This window comes from Dipteris shenzhenensis, chromosome 32 (assembly GCF_047967505.1).
Source record: "Dipteris shenzhenensis isolate YYH24624 ecotype China chromosome 32, Dip_SZ_1.0, whole genome shotgun sequence".
NCBI lineage: Eukaryota > Viridiplantae > Streptophyta > Polypodiopsida > Gleicheniales > Dipteridaceae > Dipteris > Dipteris shenzhenensis.
Genome location: NC_141627.1, coordinates 15,561,567 through 15,579,811, shown reverse-complemented (window position 1 = coordinate 15,579,811; position 18,245 = coordinate 15,561,567). Strand labels below are relative to the sequence as shown.

Sequence of the window (18,245 nt, the reverse complement as noted above, 5' to 3'; positions counted from 1 at the left end):
TTTATAATATAACTACCATGGATTATGTACAACACACCTTATGGGTCCTCTTATGTGGAAGGGTGGCACATGGTCATGCCCTGCCACCTCAACCCTAGGCCCTATGCACACCATATTTTATTATACTTTTGCCACACATACAAGCACTCACATATATTTATGCCTTTAACCTTGGTCAAATTTATCCATAAAAATTCCCCCCCTCTAGGGAGGGAATGCACAGCATTTCCATGCTTGGGACCATCACGCACAAAGAAGGGCTTGAGGTAACGCTTGTTGATCACCTTCTTGCCATATGGCTCATGCAGCTCCTGTACTTGTGTGGTCGCACTCTTCGGTCCATAAGAACTCCACTAATAATTTGTAAAGTGGTCTAGCTATCATGGCATACCGCAATATAAATCTTCTATAATAGCCGGCATGTCCCATAAAGACCTGTACACCTTTGGAATTTGTAGGAGGAGGCAATTCCATGATGATTTTGATTTTGTCCATGTCAGTTGCAATCCCATGTTGAGAGACGATGTGTCCCAAAACAACTCCGTGGGTGACCATGAACTGGCATTTTGTTGGATTTAGGGAGATGCCATACTCCCTGCATTTGATTAATACTTCTTCTAGACATTTGAAGTGGTTCTGTTTGATTGAATGGATGCACAAATCATCCAAGAACACGTGTAAAAACTTATTCAAAAATTACTTGAAAGCTGTGAACATGACTCGCTGGAATGTGGCTGGGGCATTACAAAGGCCGAATGGCATGACTCTATATGCAAAAATACCCCATTCTATAGCAAATGCTGTTTTTGATTGGTCCTAAGGAGCAATTTGCACTTGGTTATAGCCACTGAAGCCATCCAAGAAGCTATATATTTCGGATCCTGCCACCTTTTCCAACACTGTTTCTGTTAAGGGTAGGGGGTAGTGATCCCTAATTGTGGCGGCATTCACATTTTTCAAGTTTACGCATATTCTGAGCTTCTTGTTGCGTTTAGGCACAATGACAATGGGTGAAACCCAATCAGTGTGCTCTATCTCGTAGATGAATCCGGCATCTAGGAGTTTTTCCAGCTCGTCATAAACCATGGTGCCATATTTAGGATTTGTGCGATAAGGTCCACATACCTTAGGGCGAGCACCTTCCCTTATAGGTATCGTGTGCACTGCCACTTCTGGTGAAATTCCTTTCATCTCTTTGTATGACCATGCTAGGCAGTCACGGTATTCCATTAGGAGGTCTTTGAGTTTGATTTCATCTTCTTGACGGAGCTGTTTCCCAATGAAAACCAATTTTTCTTCCTCCCCTTCAAGGGCGAGGTTTATTGTGCATGTTTTTGCCTGTCCCTCATAGATTGGAGTTTCTCCAATGCTATCGGTTTCTTGAACTTCAGATTCTCTGATTGGTCTTGGCATTGCTATTGGTGCACTGCCACTTGTATAATTCTTAAAGTATTCCGGCACTTCTTGAAGATCGGCCTCTGATGGGGTTCCTCTGATGGGGTTGAACTAGCCTGACATGTCATGTGTACTGGGTGGCATAGTTGCATTTAGCAATTTATTAGGCTCTTCTTTTCTCTCTTTTTCTGAAGTCTCTTGATCGAGCTTCATCCGCACATGTGGCTTATATTTTCGAAACTTCTTACATTGGGAACTGTGAGGTAACTTTTCCACTGGTAAGGTGTTTCCAAGTAAGGGTTCATGTGCTGCACATACTCCTTCCAGTCCCTCAGGTGACCATTCAAGAGGTGGTGGTTTTGATTTTGAGGGAACTGACTTTGCAAGGTACAATTCAACAATCCTTGTTTGGACTCGTTCGAATTCATTGAAGTGCTCGGCCGCTCTTCTGCGATTTCCTCCTGCAGCTTTCTTGCAGGATCTTTTGCTGTTATGCAACTGTGGAGGTTCATCTTTTGGGAGCTCAACTGCCATTAGGGCATGCAGAATGGCTAGGTCATTATCAAAGATTTGATCTTCAATTTCAGCATTCGCAGCCTCTATTTCAAGGTCCCAAGGAAAATCTGAGTCATCATTGGTATGGGTACCTTCGTCAGGTTCAGTATCCCATTCGAGGTCAGCCATAAAGAATGGCATCTCTAGATCGATTGGTCCTTCATGTGTCGGTGGAGGATCGACCTGTAGTGCGTTAACATCTATCTGTGAGAAAATGGGGTCTAATGAATGGCAGTTGTCGATGGTTGCCAATGTTTGTATCCAGTTATTGACATTGCTTTGTGAGTCACCTGCTATGGCATGCTGTTGCAAGGGAGCTGATTTGCTCGAGATTGTCATGGAAGATGTGTCATCCAATGCTCTAGGAACAATTGGTTTAATAGCTCTTGTCCCCACATTCACCCTGACTGCAGTGTCTCGATTCTGGATTGTCAATCTATCTGTTCCCCAGTCATGGAGGACTGATGCTTCCCGTAACCAAGGACGTCCCAGTAAGATTTGATAGGATTTTTTGGGGAGATCCAAGATCGTGAATTGAAGGGAAAAGCGGACTCCTATGATCTTTGTGGACACGCCATTCACTATTCCCAAGGGTTTAGCCCGTGAATCATCGGCAAGGCGTATGTTGAAATTAGCCTTTTGCATTGGTGGGAGACGAGGTAGTCAATAGAGCGAGCGAGAAAAAGCGAGCGGGCCCAATGAAGCGAGCGAGTTTTTTTACAATTCCTCCGATGAGAACAAATTTGAAACCGAACTTACTATAGCAAGATGTTGTCATAATAAGCATACCAATAATCAGACTTACAATCCACCCTATCTTTCACTTGAAGAACATAAACTAATTACCAAACTCATAACATAGATGACTATTGAAATACCACTTCACCCGCAAAATGCACTAGACCAAACTTTCCAAATGTATCCATGGTTCACCACAACAATTATCAGTCTATGAACAAAATGGTGTTTTAAACCATGTTCTAATCCCCGTGACATTCATCATCAAGAAAGTAGTTGCGCGCATGTGGTTTATCTAATTGCCACTCATCATATCTCTTGTCGGCTGTCATGAATCTTGCCATTTTTTCTGCATAGCATGGCAACAAACTACAACAAAGCATACATTTCAAAGGAAAGTAAGTCAAAGTGGAACAATGAAAATAATTTCCAACAAGAAGAAAGTCTTGCCATCCTTATGTGTTATACAAAAGACAATTCGCTACCAACAAAAAGCAAAAAAAAACAATTGCTAGATCAAGGCCTTACAAACACTATCCAAAGCATCAAAATCTGTACTTTCTTGATTCAAAGGCACTTATAAATGTTCACTATCTACCATATTATAAAGATGCTAAATAACACTTTCAAAGTCCTCAATTTTAGCATTCAAAATATATAACAAAAAAACTCAGGGCCAGTAGCATACTAGTCATCAAAGGGGTTTGTGACAGGTTCTACTCTCTCTTCTTCCCCCTCTCCATCATGCTCTGACCTGATCCGTTTTCCAGAACGATCTGTCACAAGTGGCTCAACAATGCTAGCCATAATACTGTTGTCTGAATCAAATGAAAAACAAGGCCTGCCAATGGCCTGACAAGCACGCATAAGAGGGGCTGTACCACAACCCATCTCTAGAACCAGCCCTCCAGGAACACAGAGAAGAGACATAATGCAACCTACAAAAAAACTACTCCTCTCTAGTCCACCTCGTGCTAGCTGAGAAGACATAGGCACGATTGTCCTTGCAGAGGGAGGTATGTAATGAGTCCAGACATCTTCACGTGGATCAATCAAAAGCTGTTGGAAAAGTGGAAAGCTCTCCTCCCAAAAAACTATTGGATTCTTCTTTGCTCTACGTATTAGAGCTAATACTGAAGATTGCATCTGGAAACCACATGGAGAAAAACATGTATAGTATATTGACTTCAACTAGCAAGCATTATAGCATGAAAGATGGCAAAGATAGCATGCATAGGACTTATCCTTCCAAACATAGCATGCATAGGACTAACGAGGAGACATTTGTCAAAGACACTTTTATCATGGAATGCAAACATAGAATGCATGGAATGGTAGCTTACCTTAACACTTTTATCATGTTCTCTACAAAATCCATATGGAAACTTGTCATGAATGATCACACGTCTGACAACCTCCAAGCCCTGGACATATGCAAACCGTTCCATCCAACCAATACATTGTCCTACAAGCAATTAATTTTATTTAAAACTAGTAGAATGGAAACAAAAATGTGAAATGTCAATTGTGGTATTGTGCCTTACCTGCCAAAGGACATATGCATGCCAACCAACCACTATCAGACAAAGAAGCTGATGCAACTGCAAGCCCATGCCGCACATGGTCCTCGAGCAAGACATTCCAAGTAGGAGTGGATCCTCTCTCATCAAGTGGATAGCCAGATGGAAAATCGAGCAATATAAAATCTGAAGCCCACTTCACCTTCTTACCCATCCTCTTGTAGTCCTGATCTCGACTAGCCACTGTAATAGAAAACTCATGCAAAATAGCATACTTATCATTTCTTTTAGAGTCAGCAAAGTCTTTGCCCATTGCAATGTAATCTCCAACTGTACAAGCAAACAAAGGTGTGATGCCACGGGCCAAGGAAATGTCAGGTGACTGTGATCGATGGAACACGTATTGCTTCACAAGTCCCGAGATTGATTCTCCACCTATATGCAAAAGCAAATTAATTACAAGTAAAACTAGTGTTAAAGGAACAACTACATATGCAGAACACAACAACACCCTTACCTGCACTCTCTATGTGATCCATTTCATGCCGCATAGGACTAGATGGTCCCTCATCTAGAAAGAGAACAATCATAAACTTATTAATGCAATGTCAAAACAAATTGAAGACAGCATCAACAAACAATCATATTGTATCTTCCTTACCTTTTTCTGGAGGATGTTCTTGTTTCTCTTTCTCTTTCTTATCTCTCCTTGAGCTTCCCTCCACTTTGTCCTTACTTGCTTCATTGGCTTTTTGTGAAGCATAAGTATTGTACAAGTCTCTTTCTCGCACCAGTACTTGTCCTTTAGGAAAATCTATCCACCAGGGACAATGTGCTAATTCCCATTGAGAGAGACGGTGCATGCCAGGTGGATACATGCATGCAGCATGACCAATCTCCACCCAACTCTTGCACAAATTTGGAATGTCAGAGATCCTTTTCTCTATTGCCAAGTGGGAGAGATATCTATCAACCAAGAAACACAAAAAAATTGGATGTCCCAAACCATCAAAAGGTCAAAAAATCAAGTGGAACAACCATCAATGATTGTGTAATTACATGAATCAATAGCACAAAAATAGACAAATGAAAAATGAACCTTCGAATGAATTGACAACATACCTATAAACCACCCTATGGGCAGCCATGTCCAACTCAGATAGTCCATCTCCTTTTTTTCCACCCTTGCTCTCCATCTTTGTTTCCTTTGATCTTAGCACCACAAACATATGTTTTCTCCCCTCCAGTTTTATATCCTCCATGTATTGCTGCAATGTGTAATCCTTAGGGGTATCCAAAGGCATGCCCATTGTTGTGATCACCCTCAAATCTTCAAGCACTTTCAATGACTGTCTCTCCACCTTCTCCAAAAATATCTCTCTACTAATCCACCTAAACAGTAAAAGTTTACGCAATTTTATAATAAAAAAATAAGAGTCATGTTATTGGCAAGAAACAAACAAACACCATGAAAGATGATTCGTATTGGTAGAAGAAACACACCCTCTGTACTCAAGGTCGCCCACAGGCATGAAGTACATGTCTCGCATAGGTTTAGTGGCTTCTAACAAAGAAAGGAAAATATTTTTTTTTTCTAATCTCAAATCAGACTTTGCAATGAGTTGGAGCTTCTCCAATGTCACGCAAGAGTCCGCACCATCAAAGCGCAAGGCAAACAACTTTTCCAACCAAGCCTCTCCAAGACCAGGATCTATACAATTCAACACCTATCCAAAGATGACATGTCAGTCACTTAACTTCAAAATAAATGCAACAAAGTATAGAAAATTCAATTCACACCTTTCCCATCCTATCAACAATTCTCTTTTGAATTATGGTACGCTGCTTTCCTTCTGCCTCTCCCCTTTGATCTAAAGGTAGCTTTGTAGATATTTTGTCCATTGCTTTTTTAAGCTCTGTATTGTACTCAACCTACATACATAAGTTCCAATTAGAGAAAGCAAAGGAGTGATAAAGAAGTAAGCATCAATACAAATGCAACATTCTACCTGGAAGACAAGCCTTGCCAGATAACCTCTTGTCAATGGAAACCATGGCTTCTTCCCTTTACTCTCTTGAGCCCTCCAATTCTCTATTGATTTGATCTCACTCAAAGACAATGTTTTCATAAACACCATAGAGTCACACTCACAAATGTTGTGTGCATTTATGAGTATGTCCCTTAGGCTGGGTTTGATAATGGCATGTTCATTCATGCTAGAAAACAAACAGTAAAGTACACAACCCAATCAATTATAAATGCAAAGTAGCATAAAACACAAATGTGGAGAAGATTCAAAGAGTCCATGTACTTACGAATTCATTCGTTGTAGCCCTGCCAAGAGAGCAATCTCACTAATTTTCCTTGGGTCAATTATTGTGCATACCACTCGTACATGTCTTTTCTTGTTTGTAGGAAAGATTTCCTTGATAACACTCATCCATGCAGTGGTCCTATGATTGCCCTCCCAAACAAATAACATCTTTTGCGACATAAAATGAAAGACAGTGTTAGACATCACATCTTTCTCAAACTCCTCATCCACCTCTCTCCAGGTGGGAGACAAACTCTTCCTCATATCATCTGTCACAACTATCTCCCCTCCATCACTCTTGCAGACAGATACAATGAAAGACCCTTTCTCCGGGAGATAGCCCTCCACTTGAAATGTACTTTTGAGTGAAGATACATCATCACGAAGTCCTCTCACTCTTGCATAAGGTATCAACCTACACAAGGGAATGCGAGGACACTGGTTTGAATCAAGCATCCTACATTTGCCAATCACATCACCTCCTCCTTCCACCTGAACTTCACTATCATCCAACTCATCCTCCTCCACTCTTGGACCTTTATCTCTTTGAGTTGATGATACTTCAACCTCTAGACCCACCATACTTTCTTGCTCTTCGGTTCCACCTACTGATGATTCAACATTGTGATCTACTTTTGTTCCTCTTGTCACCTTTGTAGAATGTGCCACTTGAACTTTTCTGCCTTTTTTTCCTGTCATCCTGAAAAGACAAAAAACAAGGCATTTTTCCAATCATAGTTCTCAAAACCTTTTCAATAAAAACCAAAACTAAAAACAAGAAACAACATGTAACAACAGATAGAGTATAACCTACGGCAGGTTCAAAGGTCTTCTCAAATCTTTCCATATGCTCAAAAAAACATGAGAGCTTTTTCACATGTATATATGATAAAGGGTTTGTTTATGAAAACATATGCAATACATATCACGAGGGCAAAGCCCCAAACAGATAATGAAGTGTGTACACCTCATAAGGAAAAAGCTTCAAACAAATATCTCAAACTACTGACATATATGAATGCAAAGGTGTGTAAACTCGCACTTATGAATAAATATCATTTTACATATCTAGACAAAAATACATGTATCTACCAATGCAATTGATTTCCAGTTTAGGGAACATTCACCCACTTGTGTCCTAAAAGACAAAGTTTCATCTCCAATGCACATAGTATATCAACTTGCAGTGGTATCTATACACTTAGATATATGGAATTGCAGTGGCAAATATGCACTTCTATGCCTACCCCTTACCCTCATGAAAAGACACCTTGAGAAGCGAAAAAGGACAGCGCGTTAACGTGCTGTCCTTTTTGGCATCTCAAGCTGTCTCTCATGAACGCTTTTCAGCAAGGCTTTTCTACTCAATCCTCCATGTATCAATACTCACAAGAGGTTGCTTCGACTATTTCATCTTTTGTCTCCAAGTATGCTTTGGTATACAGGTCTTATGGTCTTTGGAATGCTATTGGACTCTTGGAGGGATAGGTCACATGGTCTTTTGATCGCTATGCAAGGAGGGGACTATTGGACTACCCGAGGGACCAAAATAGGCAACGCGTTAACGCGCTGTCTCTTTTGGTCTCTCATGCAATTCTAGAGCATAAATAGGACTGTCTTCGAAATGCTACCTAGATGCCGATGGTCTACAAGGTTTTCTAAAAATTTTCCTCTTATCTCTACACTTGAACATTGGGGACTTGCACTCGCTCATTTGTTTTGTGAGCTTCTTTCATCCGTTCAAGAGTTGAATATCACTTGAATGCCTCTCATGGGAGAGGGTCTTGGACTGTCTGGGGCAACAAAAGAGAACACGCTGCCTCTTTTACAGCCCTCCACAGTCCAAGTTCCCCTCCCTTGCATGACTCTGGGTAACTCTAGCAACCACATACATGCCTCGTATATATGGTTTGTAGAATATGGGCACAAATTTTTGACGGCAAGTCCTATAAAATGAAATGATACCTCGGGCTGCTACACAACCAAGTCAACAAAAAACCTGTGAACACCATCGAGTCCTAAGCAACAACCACCGAGCAATGCAAGCAAAATGGAGTAACGAAACAAAATGGAGCAAGCAAAAGTCGTGAAGAGCCCGAGGAGATAAAATCCGACGCCAAAATGCAGACTAATAGGAGTATACAGAAAGGCGTACATCCCATAGCCTGGGGCAGCAAAAGAGGCAGCGCGTTAACGCGCTGCCTCTTTTGCTGCCCCAGGCTATGGTGTGTATGCCTTCCCACACTTCCCACAGTTGAAATGCTGTGGTGGCAATTGGACTGCCTGGGGCAGCAAAAGAGGCAGCGCGTTAACGCGCTGCCTCTTTTGCTGCCCCAGGCAGTCCAACTGCCACCACATCCAAGAGAGGGCAGGAAGGTCAGTTGGACTGCCTGGGGCAGCAAAAGAGGCAGCAGTCCAACTGACCTTCCTGCCCTCTCTTGGATGTGGTGGCAGTTGGACTGCCTGGGGCAGCAAAAGAGGCAGCGCGTTAACGCGCTGCCTCTTTTGCTGCCCCAGGCAGTCCAACTGACCTTCCTGCCCTCTCTTGGCTGTGGTGGCAATTGGACTGCCTGGGGCAGCAAAAGAGGCAGCGCGTTAACTGACCTTCCTGCCCTCTCTTGGATGTGGTGGCAGTTGGACTGCCTGGGGCAGCAAAAGAGGCAGCGCGTTAACGCGCTGCCTCTTTTGCTGCCCCAGGCAGTCCAACTGCCACCACATCCAAGAGAGGATAGGAAGGTCAGTTGGACTGCCTGGGGCAGCAAAAGAGGCAGCGCGTTAACGCGCTGCCTCTTTTGCTGCCCCAGGCAGTCCAACTGCCACCACATCCAAGAGAGGGCAGGAAGGTACACCACATCCAAGAGAGGGCAGGAAGGATACCTGAGTGCGACGTAGGTGATGAAGAAGGAGGCCTGGGGAGGGAAATAGGAAGCGAGGAGGTTGACGATGGAGGGGGGATGGGCGATGAGGGCACGGACGTTGGAGGCGTTCTCATGCGCTAGAAACCATTAAAGAAGGCATGCCCGTTGGAGCTCTTGGTGGTAGTCAGCCGAGCTATTGGGGAAGGCTATAGCATGAGCGTTGGTTGCCTTGTGGAGGCGCCTTGCAGGTCGTTGGCGTCTACTAGTCCCGGAAGGCTGCGGAGGCTCTCTGAGTTGAGGTAGACAAGCTGAGTTGGGGAGCTTTGGAGAAGGTGCAGTAAGGCGCTAGAGTCCGTTGCATGCGCATTGTGTAGAGCGGCGTTAGAGCATCACTGCCGCTGAGCAAAAAAGCCATGCTACCGGTTGAGGAGTCGTTTGGCCATTTGGAGCACTGCTGGCTAGCAGTTGTTGGCGACGAAGAAGATGGTCGAGCTGCCTGGGCTATTGATAGTGTGGGAGCGATGGTGACGCCGGTAGCGATGGTGACGCCGAGGAAGACTGAAGCGGAGCAACAAAAGGGAGAGGGCGAGTGCAGCGGCGAAGGTATGAGTAGAAACGAAGGGTAGTAGAGGAGATGGAAGAATTCCAAAAGCGGCAGGTATGGAGGTCGAGAATGGAGGTGGAGCGACAGATAACTCCTCTTCTTTCGGAGAACGCAGCAGCATGGCGGGGAGAAGGGGGTTGTGCTTTACACTACAAGCTTGCGGGGAATAAGGAAGACGTTCGAGGATTGCAACAGCCTGAGGGCAGTGCTACAAAGCTTCTGCCTTTACATTGACGAGAGGGATGTGTCGATGCATCAGGACTTCAGAAAGGAGCTAAGAGAGCTGATGGGGAAACCAGTGGCGGTGCCGAGGCTATTCATAAGGGGCAGGTATATGCATGAAGGAGAGCAACTGGCGGAATTGTTGGAGGGGATGCCCAAGGACAAAAGTGTCAGGCGAGGGTGATGGAGGCAGACGTGGAGGGGACGGAGGGAGGGATGAGAAGGGAGCGAAGGGGGAGGAGGAATGGAATGAGAGGAGTGGGGAGTGAGAGTGAAGGTGGAGGAGGAGGAGGAGATATTGGAGAAGGAGCGATAGAGATATTGGAGCGATAGAGATATAGGAGCGATAGGAGCGATAGAGATATTGGAGCGATAGAGATATAGGAGCGATAGAGATATAGGACCGATAGAGATATTGGAGGAGGAGGAGATATTGGAGCGATAGAGATGGAAGAAGGAGCAGGAGCGATATAGTGACGACGACGACGATCGTGGTGACGACGATCGTGGTGCCGTTCAATTTTCAACGCGTTCTTCATATGAAAAACGTCTGTGAACGTCGCTCATGTGCGATCTCCTTCTGTTCGTTTCTTAATGTTCATGCATGAAGTAGCATTTCGTTGCCGCATTTTGCAACATTGCCCAGTGTCTAGCGGGCTTTGCCCTATAGGTGCCTGTATACATGCTCGTATTTCTGTTGGTGTGATTATATCAGCGCAACGGTTTAAGCTTGTCTATGGATCCTTTATATATTTGCAATTGCTTGCTTTTCGTTGGTCTAATGTCTGCGCGACGGAGCAAGCTTGCCTGTAGTTGCTTATATATACATGCTTAAGCAGTCTACTAACGTCTGCTCAACGAGACAGAAATCTAATATTCCTTCAACCTAGACTAATCTCCATGCCATTTTTAACCAGAGATGTGATTGCTGAACGACGACGACGACGACCAAAGAGAATGAGCGAAGCGAGGTTATAAGGCGAAGGCAGGCTGTGATCATAGAAGGCAACCAACCGAGAGAAACAAGGGTTGTGACAGCGTAGCAACGGTCTGCTTCGAGGACGAGGAAAGTGTCGAAGAGATGACGAGGAAAGTATCCCGAATTCTCTTGACGTAAACGCCGTTTAGGATGTCGTCCGAAGTGCATTCCTGTGTTTGTATCCCTTCGTGTTGATATGTTTCCAGGAAACTTTCATTTGCTTTTTTCAATGCCCTCACAAGACGAATATAACTGTGATACAAGACGAATATAATTGTGACTTCAAACACAGTTATAAATCAAGCGCAGCACCTCCTCGTCCCGGCAGACATCAAACATCTTGTAAAATTCGTTTTTGGACTTTTTGTTGCGCAATCTGTTCGCCATCTCTACCAAGGCCTGGTTGAGATGCGTGTTGAGGTTGTAGGCAGTTCGTTTCAGCATGCTGACAATCACCACCTCCCGAGTACACAAAAGCTGATCATATAATACACTATTTCGGTTTTTCAGAATCTCCATCTCTTCCTGAAGCTTCGAACACAAATCCTGAAGTTTCTCTACCTTCTGTTCGAGCTTGTTACTTTGCGTGGCCTCGTCGACAGCTTCGAACATGAGAAACGTTCTTTCTGCCGGAGGGGAGTCTTCGACCTCTGGTCCGGACAAAGCCCTCTTTCCACAGTCGAAGACTCGTGTGGACCTTGGACGTCGACGCTTAGTTTCCCGAAAGGATTCGCTTCTTGAGATCTTCCTCTTCTTTTATGAGCCAATGTTTTCCATCAATTTCATCAGCATTTACTCCACTCGAATTCCAATGGACCTGTCACCCCGCCCAACGCTCAGTCAATGGCAGGCCTAGCCTTTAGAGAAACGATTTTATCAGATTTTGCAGGCCTGGTCATTATTAGACGGTAGGAGAAGACGTGGGTATGGGTAACGCCAGAAACCGCATAACCCTTGTAATAGTGAGGAGAACACCTTGTAATGACTCATGATGGAAATAGTAATATTGCTCGTTCATGCAAATGTGAAGTAAACTAGCACGTTTTGATAGTTTTCATTTTAGATATGGATTTGAAGATACTACTCATTCTAACTATTACTAGTAAAATATAGTAATTATAAATCTTTAATTTTTTTCTTAATATTTTAGTCTTTCAATTATATAAATTTGAAAGTTACTTCTCTTTTTATTCATTTATATTAAATGTACACCCTTACTGAATGAAATGCATGGAGGCGTCATTCAAGTTACTATATGCATGAAGGCATCTTGTTCAAAGATTACCATTATTCTAAACAAATAAACACATCTTGTTCAATAAAGACTTGCAGTTAAACGACCACCTTGGATGCTAATAGTGACATCCATTTGCATTTGACACTTACAGAGACGAACTTGCTTCTTCTCTTCTCTCCCATAATCCCTCTCAGTGGCTCTTTCAACACTTCTCTTTGCTCCATTCTCTTCGGTCTCCAACACATCTATGCCATTTCTTCTTTTGCCTCCCTGCTTCCGGACCCTTTGTGTAGCTAGCTTTTCTCTTGTTCTTTGGTTGGTGTCGTTTGGTGCTACATCTTGGCTCTAGCATTTGAATCATGCCTTTCTCGGTTTTCATTCGCTTTGGAGAACACGAATCATTGACCATTCGTTTTGACACTCCTTTCTTGGAGGTTTCATTGGTGGAGCTTAAGGAACACTTTCACATTGAGAACGAGGACATTGAGCTGCATCAAGAAATCGGAATAGATGAGCTTGCCATTGTACTTCCAGTGGTAAACTTAGAGGATGGTCAGAAAGGGTTCAAGATTAGTGGTAGCCAACAATCAACCTTAAGAGTTCACATGCCCTATAAAAGAGGTTCTCATGGTGACTTTATGAATCATGAACTAAATAGTGTGGTTTCACTGATAGAGAGGATGCCTTTGAATAGTTCTCTTCATGTTGCGCTCAAATCTGCAGTTCGAGTGGAGAAAGTTACTGAGCTTCCTCTAACTTATGATGGATATATTGTCTTCGAACTTCCACCTATGCCTAAGGGTTCACCAATGTCTGGAATGGAACAGAATACTGATGGTCATGTTTGGACAAAATATTCCACATGTTCGCAAGACTGCTTCAATGGTGTTGTGAGAATGAGTAGATGTTCAGGTTATTTGAGATGTTGTAATTTGGATTGTCCTTTCCTTGAACGAATGGGAGTTTTAAATGATACACAATGGAAAGGAAAGCTTAGGAGACCTCCTCTACCTGGTCCCATTGATCCAGCCTTGGGGTCACTTGTGTGCAAGCATTGTGATGCAATACCAGAGTGTGTTTACCTATGCAGTGCTATTATATATTATTGCTTTCCCCATGAACAAGTGAAGACAACGAGATGTGCAGTGCATGTGGGTTTCCATGACCATCCAGTTGAAAAAGGTAGAAGTCGAGCAAAGGAAATGCAAGTAGATGATCTCATTTCAATGCGTGCAAGGTTGAATGGAAATTCCTCTTGCAAAAAAATCGAGGTGTCTGTGGCACAAGACCTTGTGATGGAGATGATGCTAGCAAAGGATGGGGTTGTTGTGGAGCCGCTAGATGATCAAAAGTTCGAAGAAGTGCTTGAAACCATTACACCAATGACCCAGAGAAGGAGGCTTCAGAGAGTGGTGCAGAGCGCAAGAAGTGAGGCTAGAGGAGGGGATGGTGGAATGGATTCAATACTTGATTTAAAGAGGAGATGCAAATATCCATACCTACAAAGTATCCTATTTCCTGAACAATTGCAAGATGAACAACAACCACATATCTTCAAAATGTCGACCATTGGTCCAGGATCAGGAGTTGATCTAGTGAATCGCATGCGGCCTGGTGGGAGCTTGGGATCACAATGGGTTCATTTTGACCATGTGCATCGAGTGAGGGGATGGTCAACAATGGGTGCTCATGTGTATGACCCATTCATAAGGGAACTATTAACTAAAGCAATATGTGAATTCAAGGTGGAGGATAACCATGCTCAAGTTCGATTCTGGGAGCTACTGAACAATACAATGGAGAAGAATGGTTTTAAAAAACCTGAATTCCGTGGATTCATGGCAGATGGAGCAGGAGCAAATTGGCTGGCTGTCCGCACTGTTTACAATGGGGGACCGGAAAATGTGATGGATGGTAGAGAAAGAACTTGTGTTTTCCATTGGGAGATGAGCATGGTTGAGCACACCAGACGATGCATTAAGCCGCAATTTCAGGAGGAGCATAAACTTCTATGTCGGAAGTGGAGAGAGGCAACAACTTCAACTTCTGCAGACCAATGCAAACAAACATTGAATTTGTATTGGTCCCCAATTCATGTGAAGGAGGGTGAGCTACCAACATTGCAAACGTGGCTTGCTTGGTGGGATGTTAGAGTCAACCAGTGGGGGGGAATGTTCTTGCAGCAAGAAGAGCACTCTGGATTTGTTCCTACAGTGAACCTTTCAGAGACAAAACATTCTAGCATGAGAGCAGCACATGGATATGCAAAACACATAACATTGTATGATGCTTGTGCAGCAGATCTTGCAATGAGTGTCCTTCAGAGTGCCCACTACAATGCCTTTATGAATGGAAGACACTTGGGTACAGGACCAAATTTGGATGCTCTCCGGTGAAGAATACTTGATGGTAGTGGGTCTGGTAAAGGGGACAGAAATAGGCTTGTGGATTTATCACACATAGTGATTGAAGAGGGTGGGATACAATCTCCTGAGATGAATAGGCCAATAACAGAATCGGTGAGCATAAGAAGAAAGAGGGGTTCAAAATGTTCAACATCGGTCCATGCAAATGATAGTCATCGACCAGAATACATGACAGTGACAACAAGGAGAGTGATAGGAAAAAGAAGACAAATTGATTTTAAAAGTCCATCACAGGACGTGGTTTGTAGAGAGATAGATATTCATGAAGCCAATTGGGCGATCAGGAGAACTGAACCACATAGCGTTGTCACATGCTTTGGCTACTTGGCAGAGAGTCGGAGACGATGTGGGGCACTAATCAATGCACTTGGTAGAAGTGCAAGTTATGGTGTGCCAGCCCCTTGTTTTAAGGGAAGAAGGCAACATTCTCATGGAGTGACAGAGCAGTTTGTATGGTTTTGTAATACTTCTGTCACCCATACATGGAATGTGGATAAATCCATTCAAGGTGTTCCTGGGGTCTCTCCAGGTGTATGGAAGGTTGCAAGTGGGACATCAATGACTGTAGACGAGAGGGGTGCCCTTGTAAGGGCAGGTTTCGTATTTAATAGTGATGATTCTATTGGTGTGATGGGACCTCCTTATGCACAGCAGATCCATACACCTAGCCATGTGCGCCCTTCTCATCGTGATGGAAAGCTTGTTTCATGGAGAAGTAAGTTGAATAAAGATTTCAACGAAAGGATACACAAGGCAGTTACAGAAAATGGGGAGGTGGTGAGAGAGAACATCATTATTCCACATGAGGTGCATGTATTCCATGTTCGTACAACAGGATCAATGTCTAAGGGGCTAACATATAGTGTCTTGATTTCAGAGTTTCCACGTTGCACATGCCTTGATTTCACAGAAAGGGAAGCAAGAAAAAGTCCCTACATGCCTTGCAAGCACATATACTTCGTGTTTATTGTTGTCTTGGGCTTAACTGAAATGGTGCATCAGTTTATGCATCAGGCTGCATTGACAAAAGTTGAATTTGTTTCAAGCTCTGGGTGGTAGAAGAAACCCATCAAGTATGTAGTGTATGGCTTGGATGCCCTTTTTTTTCAATTCCTTCAGAATCGGATAATATATGTAGGTGTGCTTCCTTGCATGATGCTACACTAAGTTGTATTTTTTGAAGGTGGAAGAAACCCATGAAGCATTTAGTAGGCAGCCTAGATGCCTTTTTTATATTTCCTTTGGAAGCGGATGATATATATAGGTGTGCTTCCATGTTTTGGCAATGCACAAAAAAACATTTTGTACAATCATTCCAAGGGTTGGTTGGAAGATATTTTAAAGCATCAAATTTTTCTATCAACTTTTTTTTGTATGATGAGTGACCCCCCCAAGGTTGGAAGTATTATAGGGCATAACATCTCCAAGGATTTCCATATCCCCACACTTATGATTTATGCTTTTTGTGCTATGGAGTTAATAACTTTTAGAAAAAAGGTGACTTCTGACAACATGAAGAGCAGTTAATGTAATATGTTACTATTCTCATTATTGAAAGCATTCAATGTTTTATTTTATCATTACTTTTTCACAACAAAGGAAACATGATTTGAACATGTACTTCTGGAAACATGCTAGCCAAGATGCAGGCGAGTGGTTAAGCTTTCTTAGAGCATAAATTGTGGTAATTGGCTGTCCTGGATGAATATGATGTGGCTGTTATTAAACAGATAACACCTTGCATTGTTGTTTGTCCACGCTCGCTTATTTGGCCTCGCTCGCTTTTCTTCGCTCGCTTTTTGGTAATCCTCGTGGGAGACCCCATTCTTCGTAAAGCTCCTTTGATAGGACATTGACACCTGCTCCACCATCCACTATGGCTTGGTGGACTTCATTATATGCCTTGTGGATCAAAGGCACAGTGATGTTGCGTATGTCATCTCTCTCACCCATCCGCACAGGGATATCTTCAATGTCGTTCATAGGTGGAGGGGGATTTGCGAGTTCAATCCATCCTTTGAAACTCTCCCAGAGATTGGGACAATTCCGTAAGAGGATTCCGATGGGAATTGACACAGGGCAACTCAGGATGCTAGAGAGTGCAGCTCCTTTAAGTTGACGTGGCGGTACATTCTGTTGTGGAGTCTGTTGTTGGAACAAAGGCTCGAGTATAGTATCAATACTTTGTGGGGCCAAGTCATGGATTGGGTCTTGAGCTTGTTTCTGAGCCTCAAATTGAGCTTGTTCATTTTGGACCCATTGCTGAAGTACCTGAAAACGAGCCTTCTCCACCTCTGCATTCGGGAATGGAGCTTCTTGTATTCGAGGCTCGGGAGTTGATGTGGATAAGCTCGGCTGCTCATTGCTTGGCGGAGGTGGAGGCAGTTGTGCTTTCTTTCTCAGAAGTCACTTCGGTTGGATTGGAATGATAGGGTCCTTCGTGGCCTCTTTCTATTGGCATGTAATTACATTGATAGGTTGTGACCTTAGACTTGTCGGACCCAGACTTTGATGGTCCACCCCAACGATGCCGATGGGGATGTCAGGCTTAACCTCTGTTTGTTCTAGGACCTTATTTTTCATGGGACAATCCATACAGGCATGTCCTATGCCACAATCTCTGCAGAGTGGTTGGAAAGTGGCTGGGCTACCACGATGAGGGCATTCTGCGATCCTATGATTTTCTCCACAACCGTAACACTTGATTGGTGCTCGATATGTGTTGGGTCGCACTTGATTTGCATAGATGGTATGAGACCCTCTGCACCTTCTACATAGTACACTGGGTACTCTGCTTCATACTCAAATAGCGAGTCTACTTCCTCGGCTTGTAATTGATGTATGGGAACTGCCTGAGGAGCTGGATTTGGTGCTCTTGGATACGGTCGTGGATTCGGATTCCTGAGGAGTTGTGGGACTTGTGTCAGTACGGGAACAGGATTTTAGTCTCAGAGCTGGGGGCACTTGTGCAAGTGCCGGTTGCCTGTATACTGGCATGAGTGCTGCTTGGTATTGTGGTGGTCGAGGCGGATTGTTGCGCATGTTGAAGATGCAACTGTTCTCATCATGGCCGCCGACGACGCAGATATGGCACCACAATCGTGGCGGTGGATGTGCTTGTGCAGTGATCCTTGCTCTTAGGACTGGGCATTCATTTGCTGTATGATTTGCCAAGCAGTGTGGGCACCAGACATTTTCTTGCCGTGGATATGTTTGAGTTGGCGGCTGAGACAAGTGGAGTTTTTGATCCATGGCCTGCATCATATCTTCTTTCAGCTTCAAGGTCATGGCCTCTAGGCGATCTTCATTGGATGTTTCGGTAGTGTCCTTTGATTTACCTTTTTTCGAGCGTTTATCTCGTGTATTTGATCTGGCATCATCACTGCTAGTGTCTGA

General features: G+C 43.6%; 1 protein-coding gene across 1 annotated transcript; it reads right to left on the bottom strand.

Moving 5' to 3' along the window:
• Positions 1 to 4,907: 4,907 nt before the first annotated feature.
• LOC147880348 (uncharacterized) lies at positions 4,908 to 11,798 on the bottom strand. Its single transcript, XM_087370589.1, has 7 exons — positions 11,524 to 11,798; positions 11,222 to 11,438; positions 6,009 to 6,140; positions 5,712 to 5,935; positions 5,331 to 5,600; positions 4,949 to 5,174; positions 4,908 to 4,916 (listed from the first exon to the last, which is right to left on the bottom strand). Exons 1-7 carry the CDS (start codon positions 11,796 to 11,798, stop codon positions 4,908 to 4,910), a joined length of 1,353 nt encoding a protein of 450 aa, XP_087226715.1.
• Between the last annotated feature and the right edge of the window lie 6,447 nt (positions 11,799 to 18,245).